The 23,182-nt window shown below is 43.4% G+C and overlaps 2 protein-coding genes across 2 annotated transcripts; both read right to left on the minus strand.

Annotated features, from left to right (window-relative positions):
* Positions 1-467: 467 nt before the first annotated feature.
* LOC116374241 (ankyrin repeat domain-containing protein 60-like) lies at positions 468-5,752 on the minus strand. Its single transcript, XM_031825709.1, has 4 exons — positions 5,403-5,752; positions 4,985-5,115; positions 4,269-4,434; positions 468-2,192 (listed from the first exon to the last, which is right to left on the minus strand). The coding sequence occupies exons 1-4, from the start codon at positions 5,515-5,517 to the stop codon at positions 1,747-1,749; spliced, it is 858 nt and encodes a 285-aa protein (XP_031681569.1). The 5' UTR covers positions 5,518-5,752; the 3' UTR covers positions 468-1,746.
* A 4,230-nt stretch (positions 5,753-9,982) lies between these two features.
* Positions 9,983-22,643, minus strand: LOC109891445 (serine/threonine-protein phosphatase 4 regulatory subunit 1-like). The gene is made up of 12 exons (XM_031823917.1): positions 22,453-22,643; positions 22,029-22,212; positions 20,578-20,836; positions 19,598-19,943; positions 19,005-19,085; positions 18,072-18,257; positions 17,377-17,538; positions 16,367-16,467; positions 15,329-15,449; positions 12,871-13,005; positions 12,425-12,566; positions 9,983-10,958 (listed from the first exon to the last, which is right to left on the minus strand). Exons 1-12 carry the CDS (start codon positions 22,609-22,611, stop codon positions 10,813-10,815), a joined length of 2,022 nt encoding a protein of 673 aa, XP_031679777.1. The 5' UTR covers positions 22,612-22,643; the 3' UTR covers positions 9,983-10,812.
* Between the last annotated feature and the right edge of the window lie 539 nt (positions 22,644-23,182).

Raw genomic sequence — 23,182 nt, forward strand, 5'->3', positions numbered from 1 at the left:
CTTTCCAAATAATTTCCAATCAATTGAATTTACAACAGGTGGACTCAAATCAAGTTGGAAAACATATCAAGGATGATCAATGGAAACAGGATGCACCAGAGTTCAATTTAGAGTCTCATAGCAAAGGGTCTGAATATTTATGTAAAAAAGGTATTTCTGTTCTTAATTGGTTTTCGCTTTGGTATTGTGTCTAGGTTAGGGCTGACCCCATTTAGTTGAATAGTTTTTTTCTGTTTTTAATTTTTATTTGCAAAAAATTCTAAAAACCTGTTTTCACTTTGTCATATATGGGGTATTGTGTGTAGATTGATGTGAGAAAAAAAATGATGTAATACATTTAAGAATAAACAGTAAAGTAACAAAATGTGGAAAGGTCAAGGTGTCTGAATACTTTCCGAAGGCACTGAATGCTGCCATGGTGCAACGGCAATGCATTTGTTTGATAGAACAGTTCACAACTACAATCATTTAAACCTTAAAGGTACTTTATTTCCCATTTAACAGTTGTCAACTCCCGTTGAATTGGCTTTTATCATACAGTATTTATATATATTTTTTCTCTCTGGTTTCTACTTTCATTCACCAATAAGCAGTGTCACATTCTGTCGTCCAGGTTCTTCTTTCCCCATCTCTGACTAATGTGATTACACCTTTTTGCTGCACCTTTTTTTCACTGGTTTATCTTGATTATATAGTTTCGCAAGGCACTGTAAATGTCAGTTCATCTACTTTTCTGCTTCTTGATAATTTCATGAAGGGAGTCTTGCTGCTCGGAACGATTGCGAAAGTGCTTACTCAACGTCCGATGTGGGAGAGGTAGGCAAACTTCTGACTAAATGAACAAGGGGGAAACATTGTCTGTTAGCAAGTTTTTGTTCCAACCCAACAAATCAAATCAAATCAAATCAAATTTATTTATATAGCCCTTCGTACATCAGCTGATATCTCAAAGTGCTGTACAGAAACCCAGCCTAAAACCCCAAACAGCAAGCAATGCAGGTGTAGAAGCACGGTGGCTAGGAAAAACTCCCTAGAAAGGCCAATACCTAGGAAGAAACCTAGAGAGGAACCAGGCTATGTGGGGTGGCCAGTCCTCTTCTGGCTGTGCCGGGTGGAGATTATAACAGAACATGGTCAAGATGTTCAATGTTCATAAATGACCAGCATGGTCAAATAATAATAAGGCAGAACAGTTGAAACTAGAGCAGCAGCAGTCAGGTGGAAGTTGAAACTGAAGCAGCAGCATGGCCAGGTAGACTGGGGACAGCAAGGAGTCATCATGTCAGGTAGTCCTGGGGCATGGTCCTAGGGCTCAGGTCAGTTGAAACTGGAACAGCAGCATGGCCAGGTGGACTGGGGACAGCAAGGAGTCATCATGTCAGGTAGTCCTGGGGCATGGTCCTAGGGCTCAGGTCCTCCGAGAGAGAGAAAGAAAGAGAGAAGGAGAGAATTAGAGAACGCACACTTAGATTCACACAGGACACCGAATAGGACAGGAGAAGTACTCCAGATATAACAAACTGACCCCAGCCCCCCGACACATAAACTACTGCAGCATAAATACTGGAGGCTGACACTACCACAACACTACCACATCTGATTCAAATGACCCGACTGCTCATGCGATTCAATCCAGAGTAGTTAGGAACTGGTGTGTTGGTGCTGGGCTGGAATAAAATCCTGTGTGCACGGCTCTCCAGGACCAGGCTCTTGGCCATCTGCCCTGTTCTTGACATGCAGCTCTGGTCACGCATCCCCCATCCACGCCCTCCTTGCCTGGGCCCTCATGGCCGTGTTCTGCGGCGGCCCCAGCTGCCTCACTTCCACCATGCCCTCCACCCCACGGCTACAGCACCTCAGGTGGGCCATGTATCTCTGAGCGTGGGCACCACGGTGCCAGGTGCATAGTTGGGAGTCATGTTTCTGGTGGGCGAACAGCTCTGTCTCATCCAGGTGAGGCTTGAGGCGCACGCCCTGCGCACGCTCCTGCCAGTGGAAGAGGAAGAGCTGCCGGGTGCTCTTCCTCTGGTCCCAGCGCATGGCGGTTCTCAGAGCTGTCATGCCCTCAGCGTCCTCCAGTTGGTGTGGGGCGCCGCGCACCAGTAGCTCCTGGATGGACTGCAACTGGCCCTGGGCGGCTGCCGCGTGGAGGGCCCCGCGCCCCAGGGGAGTCTGGCCCTTAACGTTGGCCCCTAAATAACAGGGTCAAGTTTGTTAGGCATACAGAAAGAAAACGGGCTAAAACAACAAACTGGCTTGACTTTTGCTTTCTTCTGCCAAATGTTTTCCGTTGCATGGCCTAATTAACATAACCCAGATATTGCCAGCGTACCAGAAAAACCCTGTATCTCCAAAAAGTGAAATGTTCAGGAATTTAAAATAATAAATCTATTTTTTCAGACATATTGTTATTTACTAATCGAAGTTCACAAGACATTTTTTTTAATTATTTATATTAGTCCTACAGAAATATATTTTTCTTTCACAGAGCATGGAGGGGAATCAGGGGCGTCATGCACACACACATCTGAGGGGGAACAAAGTATGTGAGGATGGCTGGCGGTGGTATGGTAGCAAAATTACAAGATTATGTTATAATATTGTTTATGCAACGAATGGTTGTTTTATGCAATATTTTAGAGTTTTTAGATAGTTCTCATCTATGTCTGTGTAAACTGAGAGGAGCCTAAAATCCTACAGCTGGCATTCCAGAGATAAGATGTGGTCAGCGAGATAGCCTGGAAGAGTTTAGAACAATCCCTTATTTTTCTAATCATCCTGGAATCTGGGAAACTAAGCCAAGGTGGGGTTAAAACAACACCCCCATGCAGATGACCACAGGTTAAACACAAAGTGGCTTATGGTGCCCCCCAATCTGCAATCGAGGGGTGAAACCAGCCATGACTAAGCATTCTTTGTGTCAGCTATATAAAGATCTCTGCATTTCTGTGAAGGTTAGGCTGCTTGGCCCAACAGTCAAGAGTGTTGGGTTGACGTCTCATTATTCCAATAATTAATCGATATTGAATGAAGACGATTGTTTGAAGAAATGACAGTCTCTCTCACTTGATTAGAATATTCCACGACTGTAGTCTGGAGGGGGGCTAGCTCCCTCGTCCATAAATTGGAGAGTTTAGCTTTTTCAAACACTTGAAACAGCTTTTTTCTGCAATCTACAGCCATAATCATTATGCCTAATTCCATGTAAAAAATAGCAACTCAATATATTTCTGCATATCTAAGCATAACTCTTGAGCTGTCTGTATCCTCCTGACTGGTGGTACTTTTATTTTAATAAAGTTAATATGCTTATCTGCATTTCTTCCTAAAATCTGAGTAAAAGATTGAAATGAATACGAGTCTTAGTCAGTATATTTAGTGCTTGCGTTTCTAATGTCTACCAACCTTGCCAGCAGGCATGCCAGCTAAGATAGTTACAGTACACAAGCTAGCTAGTCTTACTTGATTGATAGACTGAATTGGCTTCTTGGTAGTTGGGAGATCGGGAACCAATCTGTGCTAGCTAAAGCCAACTTCATAAAATTGCTAAGTGGCTAGTAGTATAACAGAGAGTATTACATGTTTTTTTGTTAAATATCTAAGGGGGGGCCTCCCGGGTGGCGCAGTGGTTAAGGGCACTGTACTGCAGCGCCAGCTGTGCCATCAGAGACTCTGGGTTCGCGCCCAGGCTCTGTCGTAACCGGCCGCGACCGGGAGGTCCGTGGGGCGACGCACAATTAGCCTAGCGTCGTCCGGGTTAGGGATATCCTTGTCTCATCGCGCACCAGCGACTCCTGTGGCAGGCCGGGTGCAGTGCGCACTAACCTAGCATCGTCCGGGTTAGGGAGGGTCTGGCCGGTAGGGATATCCTTGTACGGTGCTTCCTCCGACACATCAGTGTGGCTGGCTTCCGGGTTGGATGCGCGCTGTGTTAAGAAGCAGTGCAGCTTGGTTGGGTTGTGTATCGGAGGACGCATCCCGTACGGGAGTTGTAGCGATGAGACAAGATAGTAACTACTAAAAACAATTGGATACCACGAAATTGGGGAGAAAAAGGAGTAAAACTTCAATAACAAAAAACAAAACAAAAATATATATCTGAGGGGGCAGCTGCCCCTGTGCCCCCCATGGGCATCATGCCTCTGTGAGGGATGTCTACATTCAATATATGTCAAAATAATACTTATCAAAATCACCCCAAGTGAGATACAAGGTTTTTCCAGTGTGCCGGTGATATCCAGATGTTTTGCCTCTGCGGTGGTGGGTACCTTGTTGGAGCAGGAAGCGGACAGCGGGCATGTGTCCACGGTGGGCACTGATGAACAGAGCAGAGAAGAGACGGTGTGAGAGCCAGGAAGGAGCTCCACTCATAGAACCCATAGCACTGAGATGGGAGGAACGTGGCGGTGCTGGTTTGGACATCACACTCTTGAGCTACATGAAATAAAGAGAATTTATATGTGTGAAAAGTTGATGGAAATGTTCATCCTAAAAAAAGGGAAGAGTGAAGTAAATAAGGTCTACAGGTTGTAATAACAGCTGTGAGATGCTGTTTAGATGTGCAGTAATTACAGACTAGCCTCATTAGATCAAATAAGGAGGTGGATCTTTCAGCAAGTCTGGTAAAGAAATGCAGTATTGCTATTAGGTGATGATGGTTTTTAACCTTTATTTAACTAGGCAAGTTAAGAACCAATTCTTATTTACAATGACGGCCTACCCCGGCCAAACCCCTAACCCGGATGACGCTGGGTCAATTGTGCGCCGCCTTATGGGACTCCCAAACACGGCCGGTTGTGATATAGCCTGGAATCGAACCAGGGTCTGTAGTGACACCTCTTGCACTGAGATGCAGTGCCTTAGACCACTGAACCACTCGGAAGCCTACTTTTTTTTATTATGATCAATAATGACCTGAGACATAGAGAGTCTCTGTGTAGAACTGCTGTAGACTATTCTAGGTTCTTCTTTCATGCCACATCACCTTGAATACATTGCCAGTAGCTGCAGCGATCACAAGCTCAGCCCATCCATCATAAGGCCAGATCATCAGGGTGACAGTAGTTCCAGGGACGATGTCATTACAGTGAATAGTGGTGTCATCACATAGGTCACCTGTTGGGTGGAGAGAGTATACATTAGGTCTGGTCAGAGAAGCACATCATTAGATGTGGGATACCCCAGTCTGACTGGAAAACACCCTCAATAAAATGTTCACCATGACGATCCTATCACTGCTAGCCTACGTTTGAGATTTATAAGGTCCGTGATTCTAACTTCATTAAACCCAATAAAAATCTATGAATACATATCTAATCAATTAATCAACAACATCTCCCCATTTCTCATTAACATATATCAACAGTTAAACCAGCAAATGAGATCAAAGGTATTTATTTTACCATTATCCAGGTAGCATACTCTCTGGAAGTCTGTGGGAATCCCAACCACTAATTCCATGGTGTTTTTTAGCTCTCTGATTCTCATATTGTGGTGGCAGTCGGGCACAACGAACATCTCTCCCGTTTCACGCAGCCTGGCACCAAGACTGAACTTGACTTTCTTCGACGGGTCACGGTAAACTGCACTTTTGGCCTCGGTACACTCTTCGAGTCGATGTCGCGGTTAATCATCGCACTTTTGGGTCTCGGTACTGTTGGATCCTGTGTTTTACATTATAGCCATTACCATATATATGATTGAATATTATCTGCTGTTGGCTTGTGTGGATGTATGTATGTGTTATGCAACATAGCTGGCTTGAAACATTGTTAAAAGCTTCAGGGCCATGGGCCTTTCTCATGATGGAAAAAAGACAGGAACTGTGCAATGAGTTAGGGGTGGCACATTCAGAGCGTGGTGTTGCGAGAACAAGCGGCCTATTGCAGGCGCCTGAGCGCCTGCAATAGGCTGAGCAAGTTTAAACCACGCCCAGTATCTACTGTGATAGGCCAACAGACGTGTTGGAACTGTCTATCACAGTATAAAGAATACTGTTTACATACATCTTGTCAGTTCTCTGTTCTGCCCTGCGTGGTATTACAGTGAGCCCGTATATACGAAAGTTGCATTTGCCATTTATTACTTAGCTAATAAAAAATACATAGTATAAAATCGGTGACTCATTGTTATATTTATCCTGATACCAGATTCGAATTTACGCAACCCTAACAGTACCTGAAGTGAAATCTTCTTCGTTGAGGTGTAAAAATATGTCATTGGATTGCTCATAGAAACGCGCTCAGTAATTTTTGCAGATTGCAAAGGGTTTAGAATTCTGAAAGAATGAATTAATGAATTCTCTTCCGTTTGGAATGTTGTCTGACTATTACTGTTGCTATGGTGATAGACGTTAGAGTCCCATTGTTGCGCTTTCGGCTCATGTGCGACAGTAACATACACACAGTTGAAAAAATGCCTATGTTTTTGACATGAAAGATATAATATGTTACTATTGCAATGATTATAAGACCACTGAAATGATTGTTCATTTTTTATTATTCTTGTTGCCAAATACTTTATACACAAACAAAAATTCCAAAATTCTATACCAAAATTACACCTTTTTCTGATTGAATTGAATTATCTTATTAAAACATGAACCCCAGTGAATAACAACAAGAATAACATCTTCCTGAATCATTATAATAAGATATTTTCAGAGTGAATACAATTGCACTAAAATAGTTTATTTTTTGTGTTATTTTATTTATATTTAGTGTATTTTTGAGTATTTTCTTTTTAATACCTGTGTTTTGTTTTGTTAGACATGTTTGATGGAGCAATGTAAGTTGATTTTTGTATTGTGAAAAAAAAATACACACAGTTGAAAATATCTAATGTTTCGTGATCAACTCAGTTTAGTTATATTGACATGGAAGTACCTCCATTCAACCTCACTGAGCTCGAGCTGTTTTGCAAGGAGGAATGGGAAAAAATTTCAGTCTCTCGATGTGCAAAACTGATAGAGACATACCCCAAGCGACTTACAGCTGTAATCGCAGCAAAAGGTGGCGCTACAAAGTATTAACTTAAGGGGGCTGAATAATTTTGCACGCGCAATTTTTCAGTTTTTGATTTGTTAAAAAAGTTTGAAATATCCAATAAATGTCGTTCCACTTCATGATTGTGTCCCACTTGTTGTTGATTCTTCACAAAAAAAATACAGTTTTATATCTTTATGTTTCTACCGTAGCTTTGATTGGACTGATCATGTCAACATCATACTTTCAAAATCTTAGCAAGCAAGCTAGACAAGCAGTCATCATCACGAATCTACAATCTACTGCAAATCCTTTTCCATGCTAATCATATGAAGATAAATTATAGATAAAACGTCTCTGTGTTCATTTGCCATAAACATTTCACAACAAGTCGGAAATCACAAATTCAACTACGAGTGGTTTGGAAGGAAGCAGTGGCTAACTACAAGGATCTCAAAGCAATCACTATTTGATTCCTTTGCCTGCTATTGAATGGAGAGTGTGCGTGGTCCAAGTCTGGGTTTAAGGATTTAAAACATCTGTCTGAAAGGGTCTCTAAACATGTGAATTGTACATCACATATAGACAACGCTGTTAAACTCGAACTACTGGGGAAATCAAATGTTTTGACTCAGCTAGACACCTTATATACGAGCCATCGACCTTTTGTTTTGTTCATCGTTTGAATGAAGAGACCAAGGTGCAGCGTCGTAGGCGAACATCTTACTTTCATTACAATGAACACCGAAAAAAGAACAAAATACAAAACGAACATAAAGTTCTGCAGGTACCCTCTCCTGTTCTCTGCATGGAGCAGAGACAAGACAGAAGACAGAAAGCTTTAACACCACAGCAACAGGTCCAAGTTATGGGTCGTTCCACGAAAAGAGTGCCTTTTGTATTGCTTTGATATTTTCAGTAGAACTTGTGCACCGATATTGAATTTTTAAAAGTCTGTTATATTAAATGAAGTGCCCCTTAATATACACCAAATAGAGAATTCAAGAAATCACCTAAAAAATAATGAATTTTTACATGTCGCACTGTGCACACTCTGTGACTTCTAGGAAGATTTGAATCCACATAACCTCAACATTTCTCTATGTTTCCACCATCATTGTAAAGCCCTAGTTATTTTGTTGCACTGTAAAGTCACCCATAGCTACGCCCCAGCCATGGGTGGGCCTGGTAGAGCATAGGCCCACCCACTTGGTAGCGAAGCCCAGCCAATCAGAATGAGTTTTTCCCCACAAAAAGGCTCGATTACAAAGATAAATACTCTTCACCCCCTCTGACGATCCTGCAGGGAAAGAAGCCGGATGTGGAGGCCCTGGGTTGGCATGGTTACACGTAGTCTGTGGATGTGAGGCTGGTTGGACGTACTGCCAAATTCTCCAAAATGACGTTATGGTAGAGAAATTAACATTGAATTATCAGCTCTGGTGGACATTCCTGCATGGCTCTGGTGGACATTCCTGCATGGCTCTGGTGGACATTCCTGCATGGCAATTGCATACTCCCTCAAAACTTGAGACATCTGTGGCATTCTGTTGTGTGACTAAACTGGATTAATTATCTTGACAAAGGATCAAATGCTCACTAACAGGGATGTAAACAAATGTGCACAAAATTTGAGAGAAATAAGCTTTTGGTGCGTATGACACATTTCTTGAATCTTTTATTTCAGCTCATAAATCATGAGACCAGCACTTTAATTGTTGCGTTTATATTTTTGTTCAGTGTAGTAGTCTGTCGGTAGTAATCAGAACATAGATTTTACTGACTATATTTCACAGCTTCACTTTACGTGTCAAACTTCAAGTATCGCAAAAAAAATACTTTTAAAGAAGCAAGTAACAATTCTTCTTCATGGAAAACTCACCTAGCTGAGTTTTATATTTATAAAAAATTTGTGCTGCAGGTGTTTTGAACCTTTGTGACAATGATATGACACTCATTTGCACAATTCATTTGTTGGTTATACAAGGTAGTTTGGAGACAGGCTACACATGTCTTGATTTTTCTGATTTATATTATAAATTTAATTACAGAATGCTAAAAATAACATTACATAAAAAATATTTTAAAGAAATGATTGAATGTTACAAAGGTTGTGAAATGCAAAGTTCGGATATAAAATCTTTGAACAATGGTACATATTTGAAAAGAAAAATACATTTCATAAAATGCATATCTATTAATAGTTCTACCATAAAGAAAAACAAGATGGGGAAAATTGCTGACAGGTGTGATGCGTTAGGTAGTCTACAGAAGTGAACATTTCCATAAGATGGAAGACAGACTTGAGATGCACGCCACACCGCAATCAGTTTAGGATCTCAAGTCGTGTTTATGGTCAAAAATGGGTTGCCATGTGAACAGGTGAGAAAAAAAAGAGAGAAAAAAAGACTACAAAAGTGACAGCTCTCATTATATCCACATTCATGTCTCTACAGAAAACCCTAAAACTGGCCTTGGATCCCCTGGCTATACAGGTTAAGCTATACAATGGAAGTTATTTATTCTCCAACATACTTATTTCACTACTAATGAGATTTACTAGTCAGAGCGTCTTGGAACACAAACCCAGGCCACACAACCATTCCTATACTGTACAATTGATTGTGGTCAGTGCAGTGGTCTGACTGAAAAGCCAAAATTATGAAGTGGATTTACATTTTTAAAAATTAATTTAACCTTTGTTTAACTAGGCAAGTCAGTTAAGAACAAATTCTTATTTACAATGATGGCCTACACGGTGGATAAGGGGGGAGTGCTTCACAGGTCTTTACCAAACTATCACTCTCTTTTTCTGCTTCTTCTTACTACAGGTTTACAACAAACTCTGTCACTTTATCATAAGCCCTTGAGTCGTGAACACCCCAAATAACCCCAAAACACAATTGAAGGGCTGCATCCAATATGGCACCCTGTTCCCTATACAGTGCACTTTTTTGACCATAGCCCTATGGGCCCTGGTCAAAAGTAGTGCACTATAAAGGGAATAGGGTGCCATTTGGGATGCAAAATTGACTGTCACCTGAGGTCCCGCTGACACCAGAGGTCCCGCTGACACCCGAGGTCCCGCTGACACCCGAGGTTTATTCAGGGGAGAGCAACGTTATAGAATGTACAGATGCATTGTATATAGAAGAATCACAATTCTAGTGAGTCTATCTATACATTCCATTTCTATCTGCGTTCTAAAGCGCTGTACCTCATTCTATAAGCTAAACGCCCCTATGGCGAAACTGGCCTGAGTTATGTCCAATCAGAGGTATTTCATTGGTCTCTGGGAGACTTGGATCACATTATTGACATAGTAAACACACAGAGGGAAGATGCCACGAGTTCATTAACATATTTTGTTTAGTGCCAAGTGGTGCGGTTGTTCCTTCTCCTAAGCAGTAGTGGTTACGGAGGTCATTGAAGACAAGATGAAAAGAGAGAGAGAAACCGTGATGAAACCAGAGGACCTGAGAGAACCAGCTGGATACAGATGGGTTGAGGTGACTCGACGACGGGACGCTAGCCGAGCCGTATGGTGGGTTGTTTTCCACCTGGAATCCGATGCCATTTTGCGGTGGCTGTTTTAGCTTAGCGAGGTGCGGTTTTCAGATCGTGTGTGTGTGTGTGTGTGTGTGTGTGTGTGTGTGTGTGTGTGTGTGTGTGTGTGTGTGTGTGTGTGTGAGAGAGACAGAGAGAGAGCACATGACTGATTCTATGTATGTTTATGTATCAGTGCCTTTATTTCCTGCAGGCGAGTGTTCTGGTCAGGTCTGATGCTGGTGATAGTTATTGGCTGTGTGTTGGAGCAGGCTGGAAGGTTCTAGATTAAAGCAGAAGTGTCCATAAGCACCATGTCGGGGTCCAGGCTGGCAAAGAAGCGTACGTCTCTGTCCTTGTCCGCCTGCAGGGTCATCACCGTCTCCTCCAGCTCTTCTAAGTAGGCACTGCCCGGCTCTTTGAAGTACGCTGCAAGTACAAGTCAAGTCAGTGTTTAATTAAAGTGCATTTTACATGGGTCACAACTATAGAAATATAATTACTAGAATGGGTGTCCCAATTCAAATCAATGAGGCCCTAATGGGTGGACCGGTGGGTAGTACTTTACATAATTAAATATAAGAATGTAGGAAACTGGGGAAATATGGAGAACGATAGGGAACAATGAGGAATAGAGGGCAAAACATTAACAACAAAATGAAGGGAGAAAATAGTCCACAGAAGAGAGAGGAAAAACTATATTCTAAGTGGTATGCTCATTTGGATATCAGAAACATACGGCACAACACATTTTGGGAGGATCAAAGACAACAACATGCAGAGAGAAAATCTGTTGGAAGTGGGAAAGACTCACTAACAGGAAGTCGCTCTGGGTAAGAGCTAAATGATTAAAATGTAAATGTACCTGCAAGACCAGTCACCATTTATTGTCATGTACTGTGCTTGACTTGCCTATTGCTATTGCTCTATTCAATATAATTAGTAGTTATGCTCTTCTTCTGCTATTTATTCATTTCATGTGTATTGCATCATACGTCTATTTCTGTTTCTATTTAAGCAATAAGGCACGAGGAGGTGTGGTATATGGCCAATATACCACGGCTAAGGACTGTTCTTAAGCATAACGCAACGCGGAGTGACTGGATACAGACCTTAGCCGTGGTATATTGGCCATATATCACCACCCCCAGAGCTGCCTTACTGCTATTATAAACTGGTTACCATTGTAATTAGAGCAATAAAAATACATGTTTTGTCATATCCGTGGTATATGGTCTGATTACAGTACCACGGTTCAGCCAATCAGTATTCAGGGTTCGAACCACCCAGGTTATAATCTGTTTAAGAACATTCCCATACACATTATGTCAATCAAGCCCTCTGTTTGAACCACTTTGGAGGTTGCCTCATATCACTAACAGGAGATAGCTCACACCCTATTTTAACATGCTCCATGGCTTAGGACAAGAGGATGTTTTGGCTCAGCTCATTTGCTAAAGAGGAAGAACTCTGCAGCTGTTTCTGATTAATAAACAATGTCATGCTGGTGGGTGGTAACATTGAAATAAAACACAGCCCTGAAAAGAAATGGAGTCTGAAAAGAATTTGCACGTTATCTCATAGGAAAAGACATGGCATTGACACAGATTTCCGCAAATGTCCCACCTTGGATTTCCCACTTCAAGGACAAATAATTGACACTTTCACTAAAATGATGACCTATTGAGGTAAATCATTTACAACACCATGGGTAAGCTCTGACCATCATCTTTCATCTCGAAAAAGTGGATTTCTGGTGTGGGCTTTTAAATGTGTGAGACATATTCCCTCTCGAAGACAAATTATGTTCTATTCCATTCTTGACTTTCTCAATAGCATAAAGCATCTCATGCATGAACCATATTCTTGGGTAGATAAGAGGGCCCAATCTTTACCTTTCTCCATGACACTCTGCCGCAGTGCTTTGGCCACCAGCACGCGGACGTTGGCCACGGGGTCCAACGACAGGCTGAGGAGACTGGGGAGGAGGTGCTGGGCAAACTGGTCCATGGGCATACAGTCCTCCTCCACGATGGCCTGGGGAACACAGCGGAGAGTGAGTTAATAGAAAAACAGATTTAGATAGAAAGATAGATGACAGATGGTAAGCAGAGCCGTTCGTGTTCATTAGGGAATGCAACAGAAAATGTTTCAAAAATCAGTTTCCCTTCTGTTTGGTGCCTAATGAACATGACCAAGCAGTCAGGCATACAATTCTCACTTCCGCCTTCTTTCAGAATAGTTCTATGGCAAGCATGGCTGATGCAATTTCACACTAAACATTATTTTGAAGGCAGCAGCTATTGGGATTAGTGTTTGTAAGGATTTATTTTCATATGACCTGACAGATGAAGGCAAAGGCCTGGCGGCCCACCCATTTTGGACAGTGGCAGAAGCGGACGATGAGCTCGTTGCTGAAGTTCAGGCCCAGCTCGTGGGCTCCACACGCATACATCTTCTGTAAGATCTCCACCACCTGGGACAGACAAGATGATATTTGATGACATTTCCACAATACGAGGTCGAAATAACAGTATGAAATTGTGTATGAGCTGTTTGAAGAAAATGCCTGGAATTTCAGCCTGTTCAGGAAGGATGGATCTTTTGGCCCACAGCATGACGTCACAATGTGATCTGATCATAATAAACCAATGACTGTTCATCTGGGTAATGGGTGGGCTGGAGATCATCCTATCAGGGCTGTGTCTGTAAATACAATACATGACCAAAAGTATGTGGACACCAGCTCGTCAAACATCTTATTCCAAAATCATCAGCATTAATATGGCGTTGGTCCCCCCCCCCTTTGCTGTTATAACAACCTCCACTCTTCTGGGAAGGCTTTCCACTAGATGGTGGAACATTGTTGCGGAGACTTCATTGTCATGCTGAAACAGGAAAAGGCCCCCAAACTGCTGTCACAAAATCATCTAGAAATTCCTTGAATGTTGTAGCATTAAGATTTTCCTTCACTGGAACTAAGGGGCCAAGCCCAAACCATGAAAAACAGCCCCAGACCATTTTTACAGTTGGTAATTACGCATTCGGGCAGGTAGCGTTCTCCTGGTATCCGTCAATCCCAGATTAATCAGTCAGACTGCCAGATGGTGAAGCGTGATTCATCACTCCAGGTAGCTCGTTTCCACTGTTCCAGAGTCCAATGGCGGTGAGCTTTACACCATTTCATCCAACGCTTGGCATTACGCATAGTGATCTTAGGCTTTTGTGCGGCTGCTCAGCCATGGAATCCCATTTCATGATGCTCCCGAAGAACAGTTCTTGTGAGGGAAGTTGCTTCCAGAGGCAGTTTGGAACTCATTAGTGAATGTTGCGACTGAGGACAGATTATTACACGCTAACGCTACAACACTCGGCGGTCCCGTTCTGTGAGCTTGTGTGGCCTACCACTTCGCGGCTGAGCCGGTGTTGCCACTAGACGTTTCCACATAACAGCATTTACAGTTGATCGGGACAAACTGACTTGTAGGAAATGTGGCATCCTATGACGGTGCCACGTTGAAAGTCACTGAGCCTTTCAGTAAGGCCATTCTACTGCCAATGTTTGTCTATGGAGATTGCTGACAGGTGTAAAATAGAGCACACAGCCATGTAACAGGTGATTTATTTATTTATTTTTTATTTTACCTTTATTTAACCAGGTAGGCAAGTTGAGAACAAGTTCTCATTTACAATTGCGACCTGGCCAAGATAAAGCAAAGCAGTTCGACAGATAAAACGACACAGAGTTACACATGGAGTAAAAACAAACATACAGTCAATAATGCAGTATAAACAAGTCTATATACAATGTGAGCAAATGAGGTGAGAAGGGAGGTAAAGGCAAAAAAGGCCATGATGGCAAAGTAAATACAATATAGCAAGTAAAATACTGGAATGGTAGTTTTGCAATGGAAGAATGTGCAAAGTAGAAATAAAAATAATGGGGTGCAAAGGAGCAAAATAAATAAATAAATAAAAATTAAATACAGTTGGGAAAGAGGTAGTTGTTTGGGCTAAATTATAGGTGGGCTATGTACAGGTATGCTGTGATGCTGAAATAGCCAAATAGCCAAATAGCCAAATCCACTCATAATTAAATACAATGACCACAATCCATTGCGCCTGTTCTTCCTGGCTCGGACAGAGCCCGCACAACAGACTGCATGAGAGGAATGTACCCAACATGACAAGAGGGATAGAGACAGTACGTGAAGTAGCTCTACCCGATTGATAGTTATAGGAGCTGGATATAAGCAGTCTTGAAATTATACCACGTCTTCTTTAAAGAACTAGTCAAATGATTTTGTCAGACAGCTCTGCAGCATACTTAGGCAGCTACCAGCTAGCCACTAGCCTAGCTAAGTAGGAGGACTTAAAGACTGTTGAGTATGGGAAGCACAGAGATACCGTTAGATGGTTGGCTGGCTGCTACTGCCTGAGCAGAGATGAGATGATCAAATAAAAACAAAGTAGTATACACAACTGAAATATTTTATTTCATAGTCGTTTCCTGTTTTTCTATTGATGTCTACCTAATGTGGACCTGACACAGACAATGGAATATTTTCAGCCATTTGTGAGGCAAACCATGTTTGGATGCTTCCCATTCTTTAAGAAAGGCAGGTCACTGATGAGATGACTGTCACTTCCACAGAAGTTTGTCACAATACAGACATGCGCACACAAGCACACCTCATATCATTGAGGACAATATGAGTACTTGAGGCTGTTAAACAATAATAAAGAAAACATTGTGACATCATTCCCCCAAACAATTAAAGTACAAATGGCATTCCTACCAGCTGGTAAGAGATCCACCGGACCTCTGACACTTTGTCTGAGCAGAGGGTTAGTGCTATTTGTCTGAGGTAGTTATACACATCATCGTGGCTGTACAACTCCATGATCAAGATCAGCTGCCTGTGGACACACACATGAAGACGTTCTGTTCAACACACACTGGCTCTTCAGGGGGGTCATCCTAAAAAATAAACATTCTTTCTCTGATATCTTCACTCCACAAAGAAGTCCAACAATACTTATATATGCATTGGGAGAGCAGAGTAAAAAAAAACAAGAGGGCGACTGCTTTTGCGCCATGTTAACCTGAGTGACAGTCTGTTTGAGCCATCATGCAAAGTCCCTGTCACTCATTGTTGTGTTTGGCTTGATGGAGTAGACAAGAGCAAAAACAGATACGGGGCCAGGACCTGAATCCACAAACTGTCTCAGAGTAGGAGTGCTGATCTAGGATCTGTCCATATAATCTTATTACGATCTAAAAAAGGCTAAACTGATTCTAGATCAGCACTCCTACTCCGAGATACTGAGGATACGGGCCCAATGTTAGTGATTTACTGCCACATGCCATCCTGCTCAGGAGCATCATTCATTGGCTGATCCACCCTGCTGACCTGGATGAAACCCTGTGATCATTGGAAGGCCCATCCAAGTGGAACACTAAAATTGTGCATGACATCACAGTCTGGTGGCAAGTGCGCCCTCTATTGGGAGAAATATGGAGGCCTCGATCCTAGATGAATGAGAAAGACTAGCCCTGATCTAAATGAATGGGAGACTTCACCCGGCCAGCTGGTATCTAAATGAATGGGAGACTCACCCGGCCAGCTGGTATCTAAATGAATGGGAGACTCACCCGGCCAGCTGGTATCTAAATGAATGGGAGACTCACCCGGGCCAGCTGGTATCTAAATGAATGGGAGACTCACCCGGCCAGCTGGTATCTAAATGAATGGGAGACTCACTCGGCCAGCTGGTATCTAAATAAATGGGAGACTCACTCGGCCAGCTGGTATCTAAATGAATGGGAGACTCACTCGGCCAGCTGGTATCTGAACCTCCAGTTGCGGCTGTTGTCCGTCACCATGAACTCCTGAAGCTGGTACAGGTACTCTCTCCTGTTCTCTGCATGGAGCAGCTTCCACAAGACAAGACAGAAGACAGAAAGCTTTAGCACCACAGCAACAGATCCAAGTTATGGGTCGTTCCACGAAAAGCCTTTTCAATTAAAGTGTCCCTTAATATAGACCAAATAGAGAATTCAAGAAGTCAAAATGTTTACGTAAATAAAGACTTACTAAAGTGCTAAAATGATGCATTTTTACATGTCGCTCTGTGCACCCTCTGACTTCTGGGAAGATTTGAATCCACATAACCCCAAGTTTAAACCACTATTGTAAAGCCCTAGTTATTGTGTTGCTTTGACAAAGTCATTTGTGAAGATTACTAAGATGAAATCATCAACCCTGTTATGTACAACCCAGTTCCTTTATTCAACACTTACTTGAGATGGGAAAATGAGTTTGTTATGACAGAATGCTAAAATTGGGTGAAACCAAAAGTTACGCATCTCAAAAGGCGTGGTGGAAACACCCTCATGTTTCCCCATCATTAAAAAACTCCTGGACAACAAATGATCATTTATTAGTGACGCAAGGCACAAGTATCAAAAGAAGTATAGACAAACGAAATAAGAGTAAAAGGAGTCAACCTGTAAACTAAACATGTTGTTATTGTGAAAGAGAAATTGGTTCTATGACAACCATATGAACTCAGTATACAGGTCAAGTCAGGCAGACATCCACATTTAAAATCCATTATGGTCGCCTGAGTTCCAATCTGTTTGTGCTCTCATGACAACTCCTTGTCAATGTTTGGCCCGACAATGAGCAATGGAGTTGGTAAGAAGAGCACAAACACATCTGGGACCAGGCTAGTAAAACAGCACAGGAGGTGGACCAAACGTTTTCATTTTAATGTGTAGCCTATGTAGATGGCCGATTTAGAATCGCTACACAGTTGCTCGTTACACGTATGGTGGTCTCACCTTGAGGAAGTCATAGAGGTGTTTGAGCACCCCGATGCGCACCTCGTCCAGGTCCTTAAGGAAGCCGTTGAAGATGGGCACCAGGTCGGCCGCCGTCAGCTGGTCCCCCAGGATCAGGGCCAGATCGTGGATGGAGAAGGCCAGCGTCCGGCGCACTTTCCACTGTAGGGGTAATGAGTACAGCCAGGGGGTCAGCTTGGCTCATCACAAAACAAAACGTTTCCATGTTAGAGAGAATTAGGAGGAGTATAGTCAACATGACCGTTGTCAGGTCAGAGGTGGTAATTGAGAGTATAGCCACTGCTACTTCAGCACAATCTCTCCTATCGACCGCTGTCCCATCTAATTTGCCCAGAAATAAGCAAACATTTGAGGAAACTGAAGTTCCGTACAGCCTCCAAGTCAAAATGACAAGCTGTATTGCTTTTGGTTGCAAACTAACATGTCGATATTACGTCATGAGACCTGTGACCAAGCAGTCACTGGACTGGCCATTAGCATAGCAACGTGCATAGGATATCAAACACAAATGTAACGGTTGTTCTCTGACGTATAAATCTCCAGTGATGATGTCAATACATAGTGTGTTGTTCACTTTTCGTTCCAAACCAAGCTCTTATCATTGAAGACCCCAACTTTTCTCTGTCGTGTTCTTGGGCACACAACGGAAAACTTTTGAATCCAAAAGCACCCACCTGTACGTCGGTGGCGAGGGTCTCGTACGTGTCCTTTAGGCAGTGCCAGTTCTGCCGGCCCAGGGTGAGGGCCACGCCAGGTAGGCTGAACGCACAGTGCTTGGCGATCTCAGTATCCACGGTCTGGGCCTGCGCCGGGTCCGTCATGGAAAGATACTGGTCCAGCAGCTGCTGGGGAATCACATTCTGGAGGAGGGAGGGAGGGAGGGAGGGGGCAAGAGTGGTTCAAACTTGTTACTATCATAGCCATGGCAGCAGCTCTCAGTAGAAGGGACAAGAGGAGCTGGTTTCCCCAGACACGGACGAAAGCCCGATTCACATTCAACAGCTGAGACGAGAACGGACTGCTTTACATGTTCGTGATCTGAATGGTGTAGTTTCAGAACGTCTCGTGTCGGATGCTGGAGTTTCCAAAATTCCACACGTCAAATCTTAGCGAAAGACTAGATGTGTCCGTTTAGCCAATACGATAACAGTGCGCTAACCTTCCGTGTTTAGCCAGCCAAGGTTACAGCCAGATATCCATTTCTGTGGGGATAGCTGAAGTTAGCTAGCCTGGCTTGCTAATATTTCGTTGTCAAGTCACAAAGTGAGCCAGCCAGTGGCTGCATGGATTTCATGAAACCTGTTTGCTAAATACCTTGCAACAAGTAGCTAGCAACTTTGCTAGGCTTAAGCCCGTCCAGGACTCAAATGCACCATCAATGGAGATATGCATTTTAGACCAGGACTAGGCTGAATCTGGTTCTGGAACACTGGCCCTAGATCTTGTCAATTGCAATTCCTTGGACACTGGATCATTTTACTATTCTCAGACAAAACAAATTAAAGATGTACCTCAGACTTGACTGGAACATAAATGTCCCTCTATGTGCACAGTAATGTTTATTAGAAATTCAGAAATTCAGTGTTTGACAGAACTGACTAACTGACCTGGACCTTGGACTTCTCCTCACACACCTGGTTGAAAGCAGAGTCCTCTTTCCCCTCCAGGCTCTCCATCAGCTCCGGCTCCTGACCAACAACAGGAGTAGATACATAGACAAATATACCAGTCAGCTAGCAGACAAATATACCAGTCAGCTAGCAGACAAATATACCAGTCTGAGGTCCGGACAACAGGACCACCGATTTGACACACTTAACTCTATCTGAGAAGTAGTTGGTGAACCAGGCGAGGCAGTCATTAGAGAAACCAAGGCTGTTGAGTCTGCCGATAAGAATACGGTGATTGACAGAGTAGAAAGCCTTGGCCAGGTCAATGAAGACGGCTGCACAGTACTGTTTTTTAATCAATGGTAGTTATGATATCGTTTAGGACCTTGAGTGTGGCTGAGGTGCACCCGTGACCAGCTCGGAAACCGGATTGCATAGCGGAGAAGGTACGGTGGGATTCAAGATGGTCGATGATCTGTTTGTTCACTAGGCTTTTGTGTCAAAGTTCAATATATTCTCATTAACAGTGTCAAAGTTCCATTTAGTCTCTCAGTGTCAAAAAGCAATTAATCAAAGTCATTTTGACTCACCACGCTGCTGTGGTCCGAGTCCTCCCGTACTAGGACAGGCGAGTTGGGGGGTGACTCATAAGGCTCTGGCTCCTTCTCAGTCTCAGCTTCTGCCTCTTTCTGTTCCTCTGTGGGTGCTGGGTCCTTGGCCTGCTGGGTTGGTGGCTCAGGTGTCTGTGTCTCCTCTGTGGTCACTCTGTGCTGGGAGGACTCCTCATCTGGTTCTCTATCCTCTGGTGTCTGGCTCTCTGACTCGCCCTCCTCCTCAGACTGGCTCTCCAGCTGGGCAGCCTTTAGGGCGGCTGAGAGCACCTGTACTTGGGCTGGGAGACACATGCAGAAAGACACACACACACACACACACACACTTGTCATGTGACATAAAAAAGGTACCGGAGCTCCAAGTCTAGGACCAAGACTGCTGAACAATTAATAAAATCACCACCAATTAATAAAAATGTTGTACACTGATGCTACTCACTGTTTATTATCTCTGCATAGTTACTACACACCCACCTACATGTACAAATGACCTCAACTAACCTGTACCACCGCACACTGACTCGGTACCGGTGCCCCCTGTATATAGCCTCGTTGTTGTTTTTCTTATTGTGTACTTTTTCTTATTACTTTTTATTTTAGTCTACTTGGTAAATATTATCTTAACTCTTCTTGAACTGCACTGTTGGTTAAGGGCTTTCACAGTAAATTCTACACTTGTTGTATACGGCACATGTGACAAATAAAGTTTGATTTGATTTGAATACACAGATCACGCTCAAACTCCTAAATGTCCAGACTATTAAGTTCACTGTGTGTTAAATAATGTTGTGAAGATTGGATGATATCCAGCGCATTGTGTCACCATTGTGTCACCACATGGACAACCTTTGACGAGACATGTCTCCCTCAATCCTCACCTTGTACATCAGGGTCGTCCATGTGGAGCTGGAGGCAGTCCAATACCTTCTGGATCTGAGAGCAGGTGGCTGGATACAGACTGGGCCTGCTCCGCTCCTCCCAACAGTTGGGCCTGCTCCGCTCCTCCCAACAGTTGGGCCTGCTCCGCTCCTCCCAACAGTTGGGCCTGCTCCGCTCCTCCCAACAGTTGGGCCTGTTCCGCTCCTCCCAACAGTTGGGCCTGCTCCGCTCCTCCCAACAGTTGGGCCTGCTCCGCTCCTCCCAACAGTTGGGCCTGCTCCGCTCCTCCCAACAGTTGGGCCTGCTCCGCTCCTCCCAACAGTTGGGCCTGCTCCACTCCTCCCAACAGTTGGGCCTGCTCCACTCCTCCCAACAGTTGGGCCTGCTCCACTCCTCCCAACAGTTGGGCCTGCTCCACTCCTCCCAACAGTTGGGCCTGCTCCACTACTCCCAACAGTTGAAAGTGCAGTGCCCAGCTGATAATCACCCCGATAATGAAACTGAACCGAAACTAAATTTCACAAATATAACAACAGATGAAATCAATAAAGTGAAGTATGTTGGGGAGAAAGGGGGAGAATGGGTGAGTTGATGAGCGGTCTTATCAGTCTACTCTGGCCTACAGGGAATAGGCTAGACAGCGAGAGCATGTGTAAATGTACTTGTTGAACTGCTTTCAATATCTGGAAAGATATCCACATGAGGCAGCAGGTGAGAGAGTGTGGGAGAATGTGGTGATGAGGCTTATGGAACCTTATGCTGGCAAGGGGACGAATGTCACCAAGGACAATTTCTTCACTTCACTGCCATTGGCAAATAAATTGGCTTGTAAACAAAGTCTGGTCGCACCGTGAACAAAGTGAAACAGGAGCTCTCTCCTTCTGCGCAAAATTCAGCACCTACACAGCCATGGTGGAGTACAACAGTGCTGAAAAATGTCAAAGAGATGGGAACATAAAGAGAACCGTAGACTGTTACGCACTACAACCAAACAAAGGTATGACAAAGTGTCAAACAAGTGAAAGTTACCAAATATGTGTCAACTGTTTGGACAAGGAATAACAGCTGCTAAAACTCTCAACCATTGTTATTCTACCTTCCGGAATGCATATAATGCCCTCCCCCGCCCTCCATTCAGCAAATCAGACCACGATTCCATCTTGCTCCTCCCCTCCTATTGGCAGAAACTCAAACAGGAAGCACCTGGTGTGAGGACTATTCAACGCTGGTCTGACCAATCGGAAGTCATGCTTCAAGATTGTTTTGATCACTGGGATATGTTAAGTGTAGCTTCAGAATATAATAACCACATACGGTGAATTAATAACAGCTAAATTAAATACAACTGATGCCATCGCTTGAAGATGCACACAAGATGATATTAATTGACTGATGTCCTATCGACACTTACATTCATTATAATTATAATAAAATCACAACACTCAAAACTCTAAATTCAAAAGTGAAAACAAGAAAATGCTATTGGTTCATTTTACTAGTATGGTACATTTCAAATAGTGTTTTTTTGGACCCAGAGTGGTGCGGTGACAATGTGTGTGTTTTGCTGTTGGTTTGTGTTTGTGTCCTAACCTGTCAGAGGGACACGTGGGGACCTCCAGCAGCGTGCCGTCCTCTTTGAAGTAGAGGCCCGTGCTGGAGGGGTTGGCAAAGGTGGAGATGAAGCGTCCCAAAGACTGGAAGGCAGCCTGGCGCACCTGGAGGGTCAAGAGAGCATTAAATACAACGTCATTAAATACAACAACGTAGTAACAGACATAATAATATATGCATCTCTATGATGTTCACCGTCAATCTATCATCACTGTTATTATTGTAATACGTGGTCATTCATGCGGAAAAACATCTCATACAAACAACACCAGAATAGAATGATGTTTATACTGTGTGTGTGTATGGGTGTGTGTGTGTGTGTGTGTGTGTGCACAGTCTCTTACCCAGCGAGACTGGTCACTGATGAGGCTACTGAAAAGGGGAGACAGTTTAGTGCGTTGCACCTCAGGGGAGGTGGAGTTGGAGACGATCATGAAGCAGTCGGCGCACGCCTTCCGGATGCCCCACAGGCTGTCAGAGCACAGGTCAAAGAACTTGGACATCTGGGCAGTGACAGAAGATAATCATTACAAGGGATGTATTCATTAGTGGAGATCGTTGCAAACTGTAGCAAAACATTTTCCAATGAAAAACGAGAATATCTTATTAGACAAAGGTAGGTTGCACTTAAGGAAATCACAAATATCATGGATATATGTAGGATTAAATGTCCTGACCTAGTGAGATATACATGGTGGAGGCTCCATTAGGCTAGTCACCTTGACTACTTTCTTATGTCATTCTCGCTGGCACCAAAAGTTTGAAAAGTGTTGATACGGGACAGAATGCAGTAGGACCATAAAATAATTGGCATATACGGTACATAGATCATCAAGGACAACAACCACCCGAGCCACTGCCTGTTCACCCCGCTATCATCCAGAAGGCGAGGTCAGTACAGGTGCATCAAAGCAGGGACCGAGAGACTGAAAAACAGCTTCTATCTCAAGGCCATCAGACTGTTAAACAGCCACCACTAACATTGAGTGGCTGCTGCCAACACACTGACTCAACTCCAGCCACTTTAATAATGGAAATTGATGGAAAAATATATCACTAGCCACTTTAAACAAT

Source organism: Oncorhynchus kisutch, linkage group LG5, assembly GCF_002021735.2.
Source record: "Oncorhynchus kisutch isolate 150728-3 linkage group LG5, Okis_V2, whole genome shotgun sequence".
Taxonomy (NCBI): domain Eukaryota; kingdom Metazoa; phylum Chordata; class Actinopteri; order Salmoniformes; family Salmonidae; genus Oncorhynchus; species Oncorhynchus kisutch.

Coding starts and splice junctions, on each gene's coding strand:
- LOC116374241 (XM_031825709.1), bottom strand. CDS start 5,517: ATGTTCGTTGTGCCCGACTGCCACCACAATATGAGAATCAGAGAGCTA. Junction 5,116..5,402: donor AGTATGCTACCTGGATAATG/GTAAAATAAATA, acceptor TCCACCCAACAG/GTGACCTATGTGATGACACC. Junction 4,435..4,984: donor CTACTGGCAATGTATTCAAG/GTGATGTGGCAT, acceptor TATTTCATGTAG/CTCAAGAGTGTGATGTCCAA.
- LOC109891445 (XM_031823917.1), bottom strand. CDS start 22,611: ATGTCCAAGTTCTTTGACCTGTGCTCTGACAGCCTGTGGGGCATCCGG. Junction 18,258..19,004: donor AGGAGAAGTCCAAGGTCCAG/GTCAGTTAGTCA, acceptor TCCCTCCTCCAG/AATGTGATTCCCCAGCAGCT. Junction 10,959..12,424: donor GCAGAGTGTCATGGAGAAAG/GTAAAGATTGGG, acceptor TTGTACTTGCAG/CGTACTTCAAAGAGCCGGGC.